The 18,950-nt window shown below is 39.9% G+C and overlaps 1 protein-coding gene across 4 annotated transcripts in view; it reads right to left on the reverse strand.

Annotated features, from left to right (window-relative positions):
• ERG (ETS transcription factor ERG) overlaps positions 1-18,950 on the reverse strand; it is a 147,302-nt gene that overhangs the window by 61,743 nt on the left and 66,609 nt on the right. Inside the window, exon 1 of one of the 4 annotated variants that reach the window (XM_013181390.3) lies at positions 4,088-4,245. The exons of the other annotated variants lie outside the window; for them this stretch is intronic. Coding sequence (XP_013036844.1) covers positions 4,088-4,105 — 18 coding nt within the window. The 5' untranslated portion in view covers positions 4,106-4,245. Of the gene's footprint in view, positions 1-4,087; positions 4,246-18,950 lie in introns of those variants that run through there. 4 annotated transcript variants of the gene reach the window in all.

The raw sequence follows: 18,950 nt of genomic DNA on the forward strand, positions 1-18,950 counted from the left end.
ATATCGTCTGTTCTTGTATGACTATTTTTTACCCAAAATTTTACATTTATGTTTAAGTCAGAAATAATGTTTTACCTGGAAATAACTACAGTCTGACTCTACCGCCTTTATTGGAACAAAATCTTCCTGAAATTGGTGGAAACTTTGAATTAAGAAGATCAGGCTAAGTGGTTTAAGGCACTCTTTCTACTCTTGTTTTTGATTCATCGGAGCTCTTAGATGTGTGCTTGGCTTTAAGAAGGTAGTGCTATAACACCAAAGCCAATTGAAGTATTTACAGTCTTAAAGTACACCATTGAATCATTTCCTAACTGAGATGAGAACAAAACAGAAAAATCTTCAATTTTTTATTTTTATTATTTTTAATGCAAGGAACATAAGTACAAATTGCTGTATTAGTTCTATTAACCTCAGTGCAGATGCAGTCCTCTAAACAAAGACTTGAACATTTCCATATGCCAAGAACAGGGTTTTTTAAGTGCTTTCAGCTTCCCTTGATTTGGAAATATTTGAATGAGTACTTAACCTTTAAAAAGAAAGTGAGAGAAAAGTAATGGTATAGAGAGAAACAAAGACTAAGATTTCTCACAAAAAAATTTGCCACTATACATATATATTCCTTTAATCAGTATTTCCATACACTTTCAAGCTTTAGAAACCACAATGATTCTCCTGCCCTTTATCAAGGACACAGACTTTTTCTCCCAGAAAGCACAGCTTCCACACAAACATTACATTAGAAATCAATAATGAAAGGGTAACATGCACATATTTAGTAGTAAATTAAAGAAATATTTCCATGTGTAATCAATTAGTCTTTGTAAAGTCAAGATAATGTACTAAATAGCTTTTCTAAAAATAAGTGTAATTGTACTGGCAAGCAGGGAAAAGAAATATAACAAGGTCTGCTACATGGCAAGGAAATATAATTCCAGTTGTATTTTTCTATTTCATGTTTTTTCCTTCACTATTGGATAATGGCAAAAACCAAAACGACCTTCAGGATAAGTATTTTTACTTCATTCCAAGGTAAAGCTTAAGTAATTTTTGCTTCATTATAAAACAACAACAACAACAACAAACAAAACAAAACAAAACAGAGAAACAAAGACAGATGCCTTATTCAGAAGCTCTTGATGTTTTCTAAAATTCTGTTTACTATAACTAGTGGGATGCTTATAATTAGCAGTGCTGTATTGATTCAATAGTCTTCAGCTTCAGGGCTCTGCACCTTTGTGTTACCGCACACATCTGCCAGGTGCTGCTTGTGCCAGAAGAAAACACGTCACCTTAGCACTGAAATCCTGACTGCTAGGCTTCCCCCTTTTGAAAAAGCCCTTTTTCAAGCCTTCGAATGCCAGAAAAATGTCACAGTGAGATTAACTCTACTACATCAGGTAGACGGAAGTGAATACATTAGAAATACAAGCCTCCTAACTGTGTGCAGAAACTCAAACACTGCCTGCAGAGGCGCAACCCCCCGTTTTCTCTCTGCAATTTCTTAAGCTGTTCCCTGGGGAGCCAACTGTGCTCCAGTGACACAGTGGGGTCCCTGGCTGAGTGAGGTGGCCCCCCGACTTGTGGCAAGCTATCTGGGAGGTGATCTGCTCACCTGCCGGCTCACATCACGGGAGAGCAGGAGGGGCCCCAAAATTTACAGGGATGTTTGGCTTCAGCAACCAGCCCCAGTTAAGCCAGTCCAGTTTCTCATTGGTCCTGTGGGTCTGAATGCAGGTTTGTGATAGGAGAAGAAAGAACTAAGCAGCATTACTGGAGGCCACCTTTGCATGTGTATAAATCTGGCACAATTTCTACCTGGTTATGAACAACCACAACCCAATTTTCACAAGTAATGACTCCATGGCTTCCCTAAAGGCAAGAGTGGGTTCCTGGTGCAGAGCTCCCACAGACGGCTTCCCACCTCCCCTGGCCACAGCCTGGTGGCTGGGCTGCCCCTTGCTGGCAAGCAGCACAGGCCATTATTTTGAAATTTCAGAAACGTCAGCGAAATCATACTACATAACTGTTTAGCAAAAGCACAAGCACCCTCTTGGCCTTCAGATGGAAATTCTTTATTTCAGAAACCTCTCAGTTAAATTACTTCTTTATGTACTCAGTATAGAAGAGGAATTGAATCTCTTTGGACTGGCTTAGCCTCATGTCAAAGTACATTTCCTGCACCTAGAATGCAAAGCACCTGTCATTTCTTTCCAGTCATTTTACACTTTACACTCGCATAAATAAAATCCTTGCTTCAGAATACTAGGCCTTCCCAACCCTTTGGGTGCTGAAATCCACAACAATTTGGGGTGCAGATTTCACTCCGCAGGGTTCACACTCCCAGATGAGGAGACAAAAATGTACATTTTTCCACCCAGGAGGCTTTGCTGCCTGCATTGCATTAACAGGTTGCACAATACACAACTGCACACAATATCTTCTCATCACACTGTTAGGTGGAGGTGAAATAGCAATGATGAGATATTGTTTATAATCACTTACCTATTACAATTAAACAAATAGAAAATGTCATATATATATATATGCTCCTCAAAGTATACGTAGTATCAAATCTCATTGTGCCTTTATTTTGAAGAAAAAATTCCCATCAGCATTGAGAGTGCATTCTGTTTAATAGACACCAAAATCCACATTACTCTCTCAGTACATAGCTTTTTTTCAGCAATGTAATACTTGCCTCCCTGAGCCTTGAAATTTTCATATAGAGCCTGATCCTGTCCTGTCTTGTGTGCTCTGAAATACACAGTGAAACCAAAGGGAATTCAGCTGTTTCAGGAGCTATTTAGCAAAACAGATACTGGACAGCAATGCAGAGTAGATTCAGATCTGTGTTTCTATAGATAGCCTCTCAGAAGCATCAGCGATTACAAAAATAGAAGGTTCATTATTCTTCTTAACCACATTGTCTTCAGGCAAGACTTTCAGAATTTAAAAACTATAACAAATAGCATCCTATGATCTTTAAAATGTCAACAACTACGCAGAAGTTACTGAGAAATCAAACTTCAGCTCCACTTAGCTAATGGCCAGCACCGCTGCCATTCCATATCTCTTACTAAATCTCTGGCATAATCAGAAAAGTATAAAAATACACAATACCATGAAGAGAACAAATACCTTGATCCCAAATCTGATAATACAGTGCTGCTGAGTCCTCACTGTACCTCACATGCTGTTTTGCTCTTTACGCAAAATTAGTTTCACTATCGCAAAACATTTAGTTGAAGTTACACTTCTGCAATTAATCACAGCTATTGTTATATCTATAACTGCTATCTGTTGCAAAACAGAAAGAAGCAAAAGCTCAATAGATAGACATTTAGATTTACTCCAGTTTCTAAGTGACACAACCTGAAAAACTCAGCAAAGCCATTCTTAAAACAAAACAAACAAACAAACAAATAAAAACCAACAAAAAAGCCACAAAACATGCACCGAGATAAATTTATAAGCCTACAAGAGAATTTTATTGTCCAAAAAATTAAAAGAAAAAGAACACACACACAAGATCTTGCCACCACTATTAAAATGACCTTACGAAAAGTCTTGAGTATCAGTCTAGAGTTTCTAGAAAAGCACATCATTAACTTCTGCAGGACATGGAAAGAAGAGCTGGTGCCTCTCATTCCCGCTTGCTAGTATTTGTGTCCCCATCAACATGAGAAACATTTAAAAGTATCCAAAAGGCTAGTACTCTTAGGAACCCTTTTTTTCCTTTCGGTGCACACCCTCTCCCCTTCTGGCAGTCCGCAAACACATCCAAGTTGTCAGAATGATACCTACAAGAAATTTCAGAAGCTCTCATAAAAGGGCTTCGCATATGCAATCCACAGCACTGAACAGTGAATTTAAAAAAACCAATTTTTTTTCCGAGTTTGAAGTTTTTAAGCCTTGCGGATGGTTGGAGTAGGAAAAAGGAAATTTACTAGGCAGTACAAAGGAAATCTTGTTGTCCTCTATTGTGGCAGTGGGGGTGTTGCCCAATTCTAACTTATCTAGGTTGATAAAGGAAACCAAAGAACACGCTACTGAAAAAAATTCCAACAAAAAGGTACGCCTTTCTTACCTTAATAGTGCTTGCCATAATGTGATCAAGATTATTGATTGCTAATAATTGCTAATAATAATTATTGCTTCGCTCTGACCAGAAAGAAGTTTTGATGAGGTTGTTTAGAGCGGATGAGATTGTGCTAACTCTGGGAAATGAAGTCAGCCAATGGCAGGAAGAGGTTTCTATTGGTCCTGGCCACTGCAGCTCGAAGAAACAGGATATTTGGGAGTGAAGAGATAAGAGTCCTAAAACAATGTTGTTTTTCTTGATGATATGTGACTAAAATCTTTTTTTTTTTTTTCCTAACAAAAAAAGTCTACTGCCTGTGACTGCCTAGGCAGGTGTGATCTGATGTGCAGTAAGTGTTACATGCCACTCTGAGGCAGGATGCAGATGTCAGCTGAAATGGGCCACATTCGGCACGGGTTTCAAGCAGTCTGCTCACTGGGGAATTGCTGATTCAGGGCCACAGCCAGACTGGGTATAAGCGGGTGTATCTCCAAATATGTTAATGCAGTCTAGCCGGCTTACACTGCATCTATATTTGTCCATTACACTCATAACTGGATCCTTAGCCTATTGACACTTTCTAGCCTACCAGATCTAGCACGTTTGTTCTTAGACAAGACGTGAGTAGATTGGTGACAGTAATTTCTTCTCGATACCTCTTTCTCACTGAGGAAAGGAAGCCACAGAAAGACATGCATTTCTTAAACGAATGTCTGAATACCTTAAACAGTCTTACATTGCCCATGCTCTTAGATTAGTTAGTTCACAGCTTTTCTTGCTCTATCCATGCATGAAAATCAGATGGTTTCACTGGCGATTCCCTTCCTGGTTTGAACACGATAGCCGTTTTTTATACTGTTATATATTTATTTGTCCTTTTGTAACAGTTGGCCATTACAGGGCACCCCAAAACTCCAAGCTGTGCAAAAAAAAATACTGTCCCTACCCTAGGCCCTTGCTTAGGAGTGCTGAACTCCAAAAAAAAGGAGGAAAAAAAATAAAGAAAAAAAATAAAGGAAAAGAAGAAAAAGAAGAAGAAAGAGTTTGGGAATGAGAAAGGCAAAGTGTTTTGGCAGTGTCAGGCAGTGCAAAAACACACACACAAAGATCCAGTACTGGCACAACCCTCTTGCTCTTTTAAGTCTTGCAATATTTTCTGTTTTTGTCAAAGACAAGAGAATGTAAAGATTGCAAGCTTTCAGCTGAGGGACAAAGCTCGAGAAGAGGACTCTCAAAAATGTAAAGAAAAAAAAGGTCAGAATGTATTACTTCTTAACTAGTCTTGTAATTTTTAAAAGCTGCTCTGACTGTAACTGGCTTCTGATTTTTCAGTACCTGCTATAGCAACATCAAACCATTGGACATTTTATTTGAAAGCACTGCAGCACTGGGTAAACAATTCCCACTGTAGCAGGGTCCTGCCCTCTGACCAGGAACTCTGATGGGGTAAAAAAAAAAAAAGTGTAAGAAATAGTGATGGCTTGTAGTAGCAGTATTTAGTAGAGGTAGATGACCTCATCTTTTCCCAGTGCCTTCCTTTCTTGCTCTTTATGAAAAGAAAAGGAAACCTGCTTTTGACTGCTAGCAATTGGTATGCACTTTTTCCAAACAGTACACGCTGACAGAGGTGGCAGTACCATAAGTCCCAGTTCACTCTTTTCCTCCTATCCTGACCCAAAGAAGGTGAGAGGTGGCCATGTACTCCTCCGGAGCAGCATCTGGAGGACATGAAGTACTACCTGCCTGGCACGAAGGCATTTGTCCTTCAGGCACTGGTCCACCTCACACGAGGCAGGGCAGAGAAAAAGCTCCATCCACCCCTGCTGATGGAAATGGTCCCCTGAGGACCACGTATTGGGAAATCCCAGGACACAGCATTTGTGCTTGCACAAAAAGCACAGGACCAGTGCAATAGGGAGCTGGCAGAGTTATAGTGTGTCACCTAGCTGGGCCTCTCTCCCTGCTTATCTCCAGCTGCCTCGAAGCCTTGGGGCCTCCTCAGCCAGCCCACAGGGCTGAGGAAAGCCTCAGCACCCTTCAGATGCTAATGGAGAGACTGAGGGCAGCAGGTGCCCTGCTTTTACACCCTCAACTGGGCTCTGAGATGTCACAGGATCTATCCCCCTGTACAAGTTTAGCTTGAATTTATAGCTCACTTCAAGGAGCTCTGGTTTCTTCCATTGCAAAGATGATTTCTGGTCCCTTCAGAGCAATCCAGTGTCAGCACTGCTGTGCAATAATTTATGTCCTCTATGAGTTTATTCATATATATTCATTTATTCATATATAAATTCAGAGTTACACTGCTGAATGTCTTCTTGAGGCCTACATTCATCAACTTACTGTGCTTCTGCAGAGTAGGTAACTTCTGGTAACTTTCCTATTCTCATTATGAGCAGTAAGAAAAGAAAGCAATTTACAGTAATTGTATTTCATGGGGATGTTGATTTCCTCCCTTTTCATCTCCAAACAATGAATAAGTCAGCCAAAAGATTAGAACCTTTTTCTTGAAATTTCAGTGTTGTACAATGTTTCAGTTGGGTGACTTCCACTCTAGTTAAGCCCATAATACTTTACTTTTTTTTTCTTAAATATATTGAGACGCTTGAAGTATCCAGCTCTCCAGTGGGTGGGATCTAACAAATTCATTCACAAGCAGGATTTAGTAACGATTCTTCTCCAGCCTGTCTCCATATATACAAACCTCTTGTTGATTTCTGTAGGGCTTTTGGAAGCATAAATCAGGCAATATCAGACTCTGCTGAGCTCTATTATTATTATTACATGAATTTTGCAGAGCCCACAGCCTGGTAAGGATTTTGCCATTTTAAACTGGCACACATTCTGTGCCAAAGAATTCAATGAAGTTTATTTGACTTTCAAGCCAATACCCACAGGCAGATTTCTGAGTGCTTACGCTTATGTTGATCCAATTGTGAGGCAGAGCTTTGGCATAGTAAAGAAAGGAAAATATTGGGTTATCAAATCACCATCATCCAGTTGCAAAAGAAAAATAGTGCAAACACTTCTACTATTATTCTCTTTTCTGCATTTTGTTAAGATTAAATAGAAAGAAAATATGTTTTTGTTATGTTAGGCAACTATGCGCTATTGTCTGTAATAATGGTGTATGAGTTTGAAAAAATGTGTCTTTGTCAACAAACAAAATGAAAACATAAAAAAGTATTAAAGAGCATTAGAAAGGCATACAAGCAACCCAACACTGCTTTTCTCCATAATTTCTCCCTCAAGCTTGTCATCTCAATTTGTCTGGGCAATTTTTGTTGAATTTTTTTTTTTTTTTTTTACATTCAAGCCTGCATCTAGAAACCACAGCAACAAAACACTGCCTTATCTGCTTAACACTACATATGTGCTTAAGTTTCTTGATCAAAACAAGATTTTTACACATGCTTTAAAGTTACAGCTGTGCACTTGTTCTTTCCTGGATACAGACAGGGTAAAACACTGCTTTGTGTGCCTTCCATCTTTAGGACTAAAGAGTTCCCTCTTTAAAGAAGAGTTTTTCTGCACTGGAGACCAAAGACAGATTTAGTCTGACCATGCAAAAGAGGCGATTAGATTGGGTCCTAAAATAAGAAGATGAATATCCAAAGAAAAAAATTGTGCTCGTTGAAACCTTTATGGAATGTAGCAGAGGTATGTCCTGTATGTGTGTACGCACCTAACGACAAGTAAAATATTTCTGAAGCAACCATTCTTCATGCTATTAGAAATGATCCTACAACTTTACAAAACAATCAATTCTCATATTTTTTATATCATATGTGCTGGAGTGTTAGGATGTGGGAAATATATTACAGTATTCCCTATGTAAACAGCTCTGCAATCCATCTTGCTGTCTGGGAGGTAAACCAAGAATGTTGCTCCCAGCCCTGGCTGACCAAGAGGTTAGAGGCAACTTCTAATATCCTCACTGAAGCCACTAGGTCTTTTACTTTCACAACCCTAGTTCAGCAGTCTGCCCAGAGAGCTTCTTTCCTTTTCAGTCTCTCAACTGCTATAGCACTGCTAATAACATGGCCTTTGTCCCTTTAACTGTACATACTTCTTTACATTATAAATACTTCTCTTTAAATTCATCTGGGTGATCTGAGGACACATTTGTCTCATCTGTTACACTTAGTGTGTGTATATACAGCATTTGTGGGTAAGCAAGGCAAGGCAAGGCAAGGCAAGGCAAGGCAAGGAAAGGAAAGGATAAAAGCAAACTCTGTTCCTTTTATCAGTATTCCAGGTAAAAAAAAAAAGATGTTCCACTTTAGGCAGAACCTGGTTACAAGTCAAAAAAATTGACTTCAATAAAGGACTTTGCATTGCTTTTATTTTTTTAAGTAGATTTTAAGAAACTTAGGGAAATTAGTGCTACTTCATGGTACTGTAAAGGTCTTAATCCTCTAAAAAGACGTAGCATTTTGCTTAAATGTAGCTCTGAATGTTTTGTTCAGCTTGGCCATGCTCCGCTTGGTGTGTGAGGGCCAAATAAGCTCTTATCAAGTTTTCACCACACGCTTCAACGGGACTTCCTCCCTTTAATTCATGGCTTTCAGCTGGTTCTGAAGAAAATGTCAGCAAATCTGTTCACAGAGGGGGAAACTCTCCCCTCCCCACAAAGAAAGCTCTCATAAATGGTCTTCCAGCAGGGGAACACACAGGGGTGCCCAGGAGAAGAACAGAGTTTCACAACCTGCCCCCAGGTGCTGAGGACCAGAAGCCTGGGCAATGCTCTGGGGGGTTACTGACTGTCATCCCCCATCCTCAGGGCTGCTGGAGCTCCAGGGATGCTATGGGGACTTCTTCCTTCCACATCTGAGGGGGTTTGATGCGGCACCCAGGACTGAGGGTGCAGGACAAGCTCCTTCCTGGAAAAAAATGGGGTCTGATTCCAGGGTGACCCACGGCTGTGAGGGTAACTCCAGGAGGATGATGCTACTCTGAGCACTTCTGCCAAACTCCAGTCACTATATGTCAAAGCAAGCAGCCCACGTAAAGCTGCATTATTAATACTATCACTACCTGGCCACTGGGGTCACGAGGCACGAGTCCTACAGAAAAAGCATCCTTTCCTTCAGCATCATTTCTAAGCTTTCATGCCTCTTGTTTGCCTTCCGATCAGCCTCGGCACCACGGTGGAGGAGGAGAGACAGCTCCTCGCCAGTTTTAGCACCCGACCGTGCCCTTGGGCAGCGAGCCCCGGGCATCCCAGCCCGGGCCGGCTCCTGCCGCTGCGGTCACTAGAGGGTGCTCCGTGCCCCGCAAAGGAGAGCAGCGGCTCCTCCAAAGCGACAGGATGCACGAACAGCTCTTGCCAGGCTCTGAACTGACTTCTTGTTACAGCAGGAATGCTTTAACGGAGGCAGGTAAAACAGGTCCCTTCCTGCTGCCGTGGCACCCATCACAGGGTTTGCCCTCAGGACTGGTCACTACTGAATTTCTTCGCACTCTCCCGTTTTTACGTCCTTTCAGTCACCCCATGTGTTATCTCCAGCTGCTCCAACCCACTCAGCCAAGTAGTCTCTTCACATTTTAACCCCCTCCTCACCCTCCCTACTATGACACCTCCACCACTGCCAGAGCAATGAATTGCCCTCGTTTGCTGTCTGAGGTGAAAAGCTGGGAGAAAGCCTGATTTGGAGAGTCTTTATTTTTATTTTTTTAACTGTACTTCATGGAACAATAGTAGCAAAGTCTTCCAATTGACACATTTTTACAGAAATCAAATGCTGGAAGTTTTCAAGTCAAAGTAGTACACTTACCGATTCTGAGTCTGCAACTCTGACTCAAGCTATTTAATCTTGCAGTACCCTAAATATTTTTGATAACTTCACCACTTTTTGACCACCTTGTCCATTCTGATTATCTTTGGAGACCAGCTCTACTCTCTACATAACAAATACCACGGGAGTGGGAGATGAAAGAAATGGGAGCTCTGTTTGCCTGAATTACATTGGCACAGTCACTATTATTAAAACACTGGAGTTATCTGTAATATTCAACATATGTAGTTCATAACAGCCTAGTGGGAGAGGGAAGTGCTGACATACTCATTTGCAGGCAGAGAATTGAACCACTGTCTGCTGCAGTGGGATTCCTTTCAGCAGGCTTCAGCCATCTTAAATGTAGGTGTCCAGACTAGTTCTCCAAGACATCTTCTGCAGCCCCCGATACAATTTTATTCATCAAGTCATTCAGTCTCACCTACAACAGCTACTTAAAAAAGTGAGATGAATCACACCCCTAAAGAACCCATTGCCTACAATGGGAACCTGCATAAGACACCCAGCTTTTGGAAAATTCTGCTTACGGGAGATGAACCTCATCCCAGCTTTCCTTTGATTCTCCCTTCATTTTCCCATCTCTGAAATGTTAGGAATCATACCACTGAATGCCAAAGGTGTGCTGTATGGATTAACAATCAAAGTGTGCTGAAACTTTTGTCTGAAAGCTTCCACCAATATGAAGGCTATTTGTTTTATATCGGATGCTAATTTAAAGCTGGTTAAGTGGCAATGTTACCACAGGACAAAGAAAGTACTTCAAAACAAAACAAAACAACAACAACAACAACAACAACCAAAAAAGTCTCTGCTAGGAAAAAAAGAAATAAATGTTAGGGCAAAGTGCAACATTTTTCATTACTTTTTTCCAACTGTTTTAGACAATTTTAACTGAACTACACAATAGTTTGAGCTGGTTATTACTGAACACTGTCCTTCAAGGTCTTACTATCCCCAGATTGATGGGCATTGCATGCAGCAAATATGTCTGGCATATTGGATTTCTACACCGTATTAGTGAGGCTGTTTTGAGATTTTCATCAAGAATGGAACCTATTAAAGTGTCTCTCACACTGTTCTGGCGTTTATAGCGTGCTTTGGAGGACTGTGTGCTCTTTTTTCCCTCCTCAACCAGGAAGTCTATAGAAAATGCTTTCAACTGTTTTATTTGACCTTTCACCTCTGGGTTTTTGCCTAATCTGCAGATTTGAATAAGAGGTATAGCTGTGCATTTTTTTATTTTTTTTTCCCTCTCTCTATGTAACCAGTCAAATTCCTTTAAGGACCGGACACACTTCTGAAACTGGGACTCTTTCGGTATTGTACTTCTTTGTTAGTGGCTGTGAACAAGAAACAGATGTGAAATATCTGCATTTGAAACTTAGTGACCCAGAAAGACTGGGGCTAATCCAGATCATTCTTAATAACTGAAAACTGCCACCCTTTGACCACCTTGAGATACATGCATGCACCCAGAAATATTCCCCATCCCCAACAGACAGACAGACAGATACAAATAGAAACCTCAGGCCTTTTATAGATCTTCATGCTAATCTTGCCCATACCAGGCATCTCACAATAATATCTCATGCTAAGAAAGAAAGAACTGCCCTGTCTGAAGAAAGAATCCCTAGCCTGGTTCCACAGATTGAAGAGCAATGAGGTTAGGGCTGATGAAGGAATGCACTAATTACAGTTCTCCAAGAACACTCTTCTTTTGTTAAAATCATGAAGGACAAATTTGAAATTGAAGTAGCAGGAGATATCATTCCTGTTACTGTTTCCAAACACTAGATGTATGCTGCATACATGTACAGTAAAAGGAAACTACTTCCACTGCATTGGTAACTTGTTTTTTTTATTTTTTCCCCCTTGCTGTCCAGAACAGCAAGATACATTAGCTGGCCCTTTTAAATATTGGGAGCATTAACACAATAATCATTGAGCAATTATTTTGCAATTAGATTTTAAAAAATAAATAGAAATTAAGCACTTGGTAAATCTGACAGCACATCTTCCAGGAATACTCCCAAGGCTAGGATGTGTGGTCCAAAAAAGATAAAATGCACACATTTCTATAATTGCCTGATATTTCTGCCTCTCTCTATCTCTCAGTAATACCATATGCCTCATGAGAAAAAAAAAAAAAAGTCACTGTCTATTTTGAATCTCAACTATACAATTATACTAAAAATATTTATCACCTTTTTGAAGAGCAGAGCAAATATGTTGAGAGGAAATAACAATCAAAATTGCCTGTGGAAACTAGTTTCATGTGGTTTTCTTAGGAGCAGAAGATAGGCCTCAGAGCACGTTATGATTATATGCTACAAACAGCTCACTCATTTCTCTAGCATTGAAAACCCTCACTCCTCTCTTCTGTTAGACCCCATGTGTTGGAGCTTTACCCTGTGTCTGCGGTGATGATCCTGCAAGATTGCTTGGGTGGTAGAAAAGACTTTTGTTTGGAAACTGGGTGATTCCAGGAATGGCCTGTTGGCAACTCTCTACCTTTGGCATTATTCAAGCAGTTTACAAAAAAAAAAAAAAAAACTTTTTACTACCAGAAGGAAATGTGCCTCTTTTACAGAGTAGCAGTGTACCTTGGGTCTGTAAAGCTTGATGACAAACACCAAGTATTTCTAATAGCCGAGAAATACCATGCTGATAAAGTCCTACCTGATCTGATTTCTGTATGACCACATTTCTAAAGCTCAGTGCATTAAGAAAAAGACATTTACAGCAACCCACAAGAAAAGTAGATGATTATCTTAAAAGTACTACAGTGAAATTGAAGGACTTGGTAATGATAAAACAACGTGTTTTCTCTTGGGGACTAAATACATTGACAAGAAAGAGTGAAAAAGTGTTCTCAATTATTTCAATGGATAAAAACCGTGAGCATAAAATGCTTACCACTTTGAAAGAAAAACCAACAACACTAAAAAAAAAAAAAAACAATGTATATAGTTAATTCCCAAGATAATTTTAACTCAGAGTTTTTACAGATCTGGGATTTGTAATCATCATCACAATCTTACTCCCCATGTCTAAAGCACTTTGTTGGTTACCCGGTGTTTTATGAAAAATAAAGAAAACGTCCTGCTTCCACTGACATGTATGGCAAAACTCCCTTTCCCTCAGTAGCACAAAGGTTTCAACCCACTGAGGATTAAACAAAATTACACATTATTACAGTTCCCTGCAAACTAGAAATTCTGAGTGTCAAAGGGCTCTAATTAGGTCTTATTACAAAACACAAAAAGTACTGTCCAATAAACCAAACTGAGCAGAAGTCATAACGGGGAAGGAATCAATAGCTGATAGGATTTAATGCACAATTTAAGGCCCACAAAAGAATCCCTAAAGCCTTCTTCTACTCTGAAAGGCTTGCCAGACATGTGTGAAAAACTTGCTAAAAACATGTGTGTTACATTACCTTGGTGGCCTGTGACTTTCCCAACAACCATTCCCAATTATCTGGGATCCAGTAAAACTGAAATGAAATTTTGTATGTAGCATTAGTCCAACAGAATGGGCCACTTAGTCTAAAAGGATCTGCATTTTGGGCCCAGCCCTAGAAGACACCAAACTTTTCCAATTTATGGCATTCAAATCCATGGTTTGCCTACTTCTTTATCTCCATCTTATCAGAAAATTGTATCAACTGAAAGATTAAAGTTTAAGCTAGAATTAGGCCAGTATTTCCCAAAACATACCATGACTGATTTATAGAATTAGTTCCTTGTTAAAATAAGGCCATATAAATTACCATATTGCATTTCTCAGAAAGGAGTTGTGACATTAAGGCAGTTTGGTTTCCTTTGCATCTTTGCCCCCTTGCCCTTCTTCCCTACTGCAAAGGACTCCACTCCCTTCCATCACCCATGGATGCTGTGCAGTAGTCAGGATGTTACAGCCAGTCTGGGTCCATGCAGGCACCCATGTGCCAGGCAGCTGCAACCAGACGCAATGCAAAATCCACCCAATGCAACACAAAATGATCCTCTTGACTCTTCCTTGGTGGCCACAGGACTTCAGCACTCTCTTCCTCACCTCTCTGCTGAGCTACACAATCTCATATAAAGCTCATTTATCTGTGAGCTCTCTACCCTTTCTCTAGATAGGCAGAGAGCTCTGTTTCCTTATAAAATCTGGACAGGATCTGCTTGAGGCAAACCTGTCCCAGACTATTCCTCCAGTCAAATCTGTCCCTACGCTGAATGGTTGTCTTGATGGAGGGATAACCTTCTATTCACCCATGCAGTTGTAAACAATGTCCCAAACACAGTTCTATTTTATTAACTGAGGCTCAAGAGTCAAGCTGAAAATTTTGTTTGGCTTCTGATTGGCAAAATGTGTTATTAGGAGAGGGGTTAAGAAATGTTATTTGTACCAGTGCCACTTTCTTAATAATCTGGCATTAAGGAAAAGGAAAGAAGAAAAGGCAAAAGGGAAAGGGGAAGGAGAAAAGGAGGGAAAAGGAAGAGGTAAAGTAACAAATTCACCTTAGACTGTAAATTAACAAAGATTTATGTTTTCTTTGTTAATATTTCATAGCTTTTTAGTAATTAGGTTAAATAAAGGATACTACTGGTACCTGAATTGTTGCCCCTTAGCAACTGTAACTGTTGGGTTTCTTTTTAATGGTCTGGTTTTTTCTTTGGCAAAAACAGACACTAACTTAAGTCCTTCAAAGAGTGGTCCCATTGATCTACAATTGAATACTATATTCTCACTGAATTCAGTGAAGACTACAGAAAATAAAAATAAAAATTAAAAAAATAAAAAATAAAATAAAAATAATGGATGTAGTTTTGCAGGCTTGGAAATGTTTTTTTTTTTTTTTAATTTCTACTTTCTTTGAAAATTGTCATTCTGGCTGGAACTAAGCCTTTCATGCCTTCACATAGTTCAGGCACAAATGCTTGAAGCCACCAGTTTACATGACCAATGTAGGGCAGCCAACTGAGTGATTTACTATGATAAACAGATATTCAGAATATTAGGAGATCTAAGTTGCAGATGAAAAATTGTAGGTAATTTCCAGAAAAACTAGACTTTCCTGTCTGACATGGAAAAGAGTCTTCAACAGACTTAATTATTAGCTCTCTTGTGCATAGAAGTGATGCAATCAGAGTAGAAATAATTGATTTTATTAAGTGGACTATTCATTTCTGTGTTAATAATACTTCTTTTTAGAGACAATTTTGATTAAGGGATAACCAAAAAAAAAAAAAAAAGAAAAAAAGAAAGCCATTTTAAAAACTGTCTTGTTTAGATTGATTGATCTTCCTACACTGAGCTGCTGACACTACTATTAGTGCCAGTACTTCATAAGGAGTTAAGCTGTATATCAGCTTCACCAATTAGCCACAGGTATTTAAGATAACCATGTGGTTTAATATTGTAGCACTCAAGCACAGTATTTGTTCCCTTCCAAGGCCAAACTGAAGTTTCAGTCTTGCAAAGACGTCTTACCATATGGAATGTTCCCATTACAGTTCAGTGAAACTGTGTTTATTTATTGGCAATGCAGTCATTTGCCAAAGAATGTGGTTTTGGGACAGCTGAAGCCATGTGGTTGTTCAGGTCAAACTTGGCAAATAGCTTTGGCTGGAAAAAAAATGACAGCAGGTTTTGTAAACACTGAACGTTCCCTCAAGCAGATATTTAAAGCGGTTTCAACACTTTGTTTTCAGGACACTTGTCATGAAAGTGAAGGAAAAAGTAAGATTCTTGAAGTTTCGCAAGGAGGGAAAAGGCCCCCCTTTTTACACAGTAGCCCAGCATGTGCTCAGGCACAGCACTTCAGTTCACATCTCTCCACCACCAGCAGGACTTGCCACCTGCCAGACAGTAGCTTCATCATTAAGTCAATTGATCCTCAGCTCAGCCTCTCATTTGCTATTTGTGTCCTTATTAAGTGCCACAGAAAGAATTAAAAGCAACTGAACTGTAATATAATATCCAATCAGATGTTTTTCTAGACTAATACCTTCAACCATAAGCTCCTCCAGGGTCTGATATGTTTGCTGCATACCCGGACAATCGTGGCCCCAGATCTGGGGGTTGGGAAAGCTTTGTTTGCCATTGGAGGACAAATAAAACACAAGAATAATGTTGTAAAAGAATGCATTTCTCTGTAAGTTATGTTTGTGTAGGCTTTGTTCAAGCCAAGCATATGCAGAACTAAAGCTATTTATCTGCCAATATCACAAGTATGATCCAAACAAGTCCAGATAGATATTGCCAGCCCCATAGTTCTCTCCATGAGGAAAGAATTTGCAATGCTTTGGAATGAATTATTTGACACAAAACCATACAATTGCTGTGTCAAAAATTATAGTAAATGATTCTAATCAACTGCCAAGACGTGGGATATTTTTCTGGCTTGAGCGTCTATTAGAAAAATAAAAAATGTAAAAGTTACAACAAGTCTGATGTTACTAAGCTGCCATTCTAGAAGTTGTCCTTTGAAATAAAATTGAAGAGGATAACATAAAACTATACATGTTAGTTCAAGCAAGGTTGGAAAACAAATGATTTACCTTTGCAGTCTTCCTGTACCAAACAGCATAACTTTGTGCACTATGAATAGCCAGATTCATACATGGTAATTCATGTTGTTAATTTCAAAGACTGTACAAAAGAAGTCAAAACTATTGACTCTTCAATTTGGATGAAGATTTTAGTGTGTTCAGCTCTTAACAAAATATTCAGCTGCTGCAGGGGAATTTTCTTTTGAAGGATTTTCTCCTTTGGGCTAATTTTATTCTATTTTATTTATTTATTAGTTTAAGTTGCCCTGCCATTTTCAAGCTTGAACACCTACAGATTAAAATAGATCTCCCACATTAACATACATTATGGGAAGGGACCCACAAGAATCATCAAGTTCAACTCCTGGCTTCACACAGGACCACCCAAAACTCAACCCCTATGTCTGAGAGCATTGTCCAAAAGCTTCTTGAACTCCAGCAGCTCGGTGCCGTGACCACTGCCCTGGGGAGCCTGTCCCAGTGCCTGACCGCCCTCTGGGTGCACAACCTTTCCCTAACCCCCAGCCTGACCCTCCCCTGTCCCAGCTCCATGCCGTTCCCTCGGGTCCTGTCGCTGTCCCCAGAGAGCAGAGCTCAGTGCCTGCCCCTCCGCTCCCCTCGTGAGGGAGCTGCAGGCCGCCATGAGGCCTCCCCTCGGCCTGCTCTGCTCTGGGCTGAGCAAACCAAGGGACCTCAGCCGCTCCTCACACATCTTGCCCTTTAGACCCTTCGCCATCTTCATAGCCTTGCTTTGGATGCTCTCTAATATGGTGGCACACAGAACTGCACACAGTACTCGAGGTGAGGCTGCACCAGTGCAGAGCAGGGTGAGGCAATCACTTCCCTTGACTGGCTAGAAATGCCGCGCCTGATGCACCCCAACATACAGTTGGCACTGTTGCCTCTTAGGGCACACTGTGGACGCATATTCAACTTGCCATCAACCAGAACCCCAGATCCCTTACTGCAGGACTGCTCTCCAGCCTCCTGTCCCTGTGTCTGTACATTTACCCAGGGTTGCCCTTCTACAGGTGCAGAATCTGTCACTTGCTCTTGTTAAACTTCATAAGGTTAGTGATTGCCCAACAGTCTAAACTATCAGGATGTGTCTGCAAGGCTTCTCCATCCTTGAGGGAGTCAACAGCTCTTCCTAATTTAGTATCATCTGCAAACTTACTTAGTTTGCATTCAAATCCTGCATCCACATCATTAGTGAAAACATTGAAGAGAGCTGGCCCTAAAATGGAGCTCTGGGGAGCACTAGTGACTACTCACCAGCTTGACGTAAACCTATCTACTATAACCATTGAAGCCTGACCCATCAGCCAATTGCTTACCCATCACATTATGTACTCATCTAGCTGTATGCTGGACATTTTGTCCACTATGATATTGTGAGAGACAGTACCAAAAGCTTTGCAAAAATCAAAAAAATAAAAAATAAAAAATCACATCTACTGGCTTCCCTTGACCAACTAGATGGCTAACCTTGTTGTAAAGAGAAATTAAGTTCCTTAAGCAGGACTTTCACCTTGTGAAACTGTGTTGGTTATGACCAATGACTTCATTGTACTTTCAAGTGCTTTCCAATAACTCCCAGAAAAATCTTCTTCATAATTTTTATCAGGCAGTGAAGTGAAACTTACAAGTCTGTAAATACCAGGGTCTGTTTTCTTGCTTTTCTTGAAAACTGGGACAACATTTGCCAGGTTCCAGTCAACTGGGACCTCTCCAGATTTCCAAGACTTTATTGAAATAACTTTTTTTGAGGAAAATTGTAAACATATCATCATGGGAATACTGTTTCCCCATTTTGGGGAGAAGTGAATAGAACATTCCTTATAAAATACAATTTGGATACCTCTGAGTTATTTGTAAATTTGATTTGAATTCCATGAACTGTTTTGGATTATTAAAAAAAAATAAAAAATAAAAAGTAAGAAAATTAGGAAATTTTGAAACATTCTACAGCAACATTTTAAAACCAAAATATTTCTATATATTCAGAGAGCTGTGTAGCATTTACAACAATGTGCCATAAGCATAGTATCTCTTATATTACATGTACATGGTAGTGTGCTGTGCATTGATACTATATTTTTTCCTTTTTCAGAGTTTTCAATGTGTTGTCTGTCCAAGGAAGAAGAAAGTCATGGGAGTCTAGGTGCCCCTGCAGTTTTTGCCTTCTTTATATTTTCAGTATTTGTGTTTTACTATCATGTGTCTGTTTCCTGAGTCTTGGAGGTTTTGGTCTTCATCTGACAACTTCCACTTTCGAAATGTTAGTACACAAGCTGAATCTGTATTCACAAAGGGCGTTATCTGCACAGAGTTAAGAAATTAAAGTCACAGCAGATTCTTACAAGTGAGCATCTTGCCTGTACGACTGTAAGACTACAAAACTTGCCAGGCAAATGCTCTTGCAGCACAAGAAGCTGACCAAGGATATCAAAGAAGCAGACCAAAGAGGCTGAAAGTGGAGGAAACTTGTGGTTTCTTTATGACTCTGAGATGAATTCTTTCATCAGA

This window comes from Anser cygnoides, chromosome 1 (assembly GCF_040182565.1).
Source record: "Anser cygnoides isolate HZ-2024a breed goose chromosome 1, Taihu_goose_T2T_genome, whole genome shotgun sequence".
NCBI classification, from domain to species: Eukaryota; Metazoa; Chordata; class Aves; order Anseriformes; family Anatidae; genus Anser; species Anser cygnoides.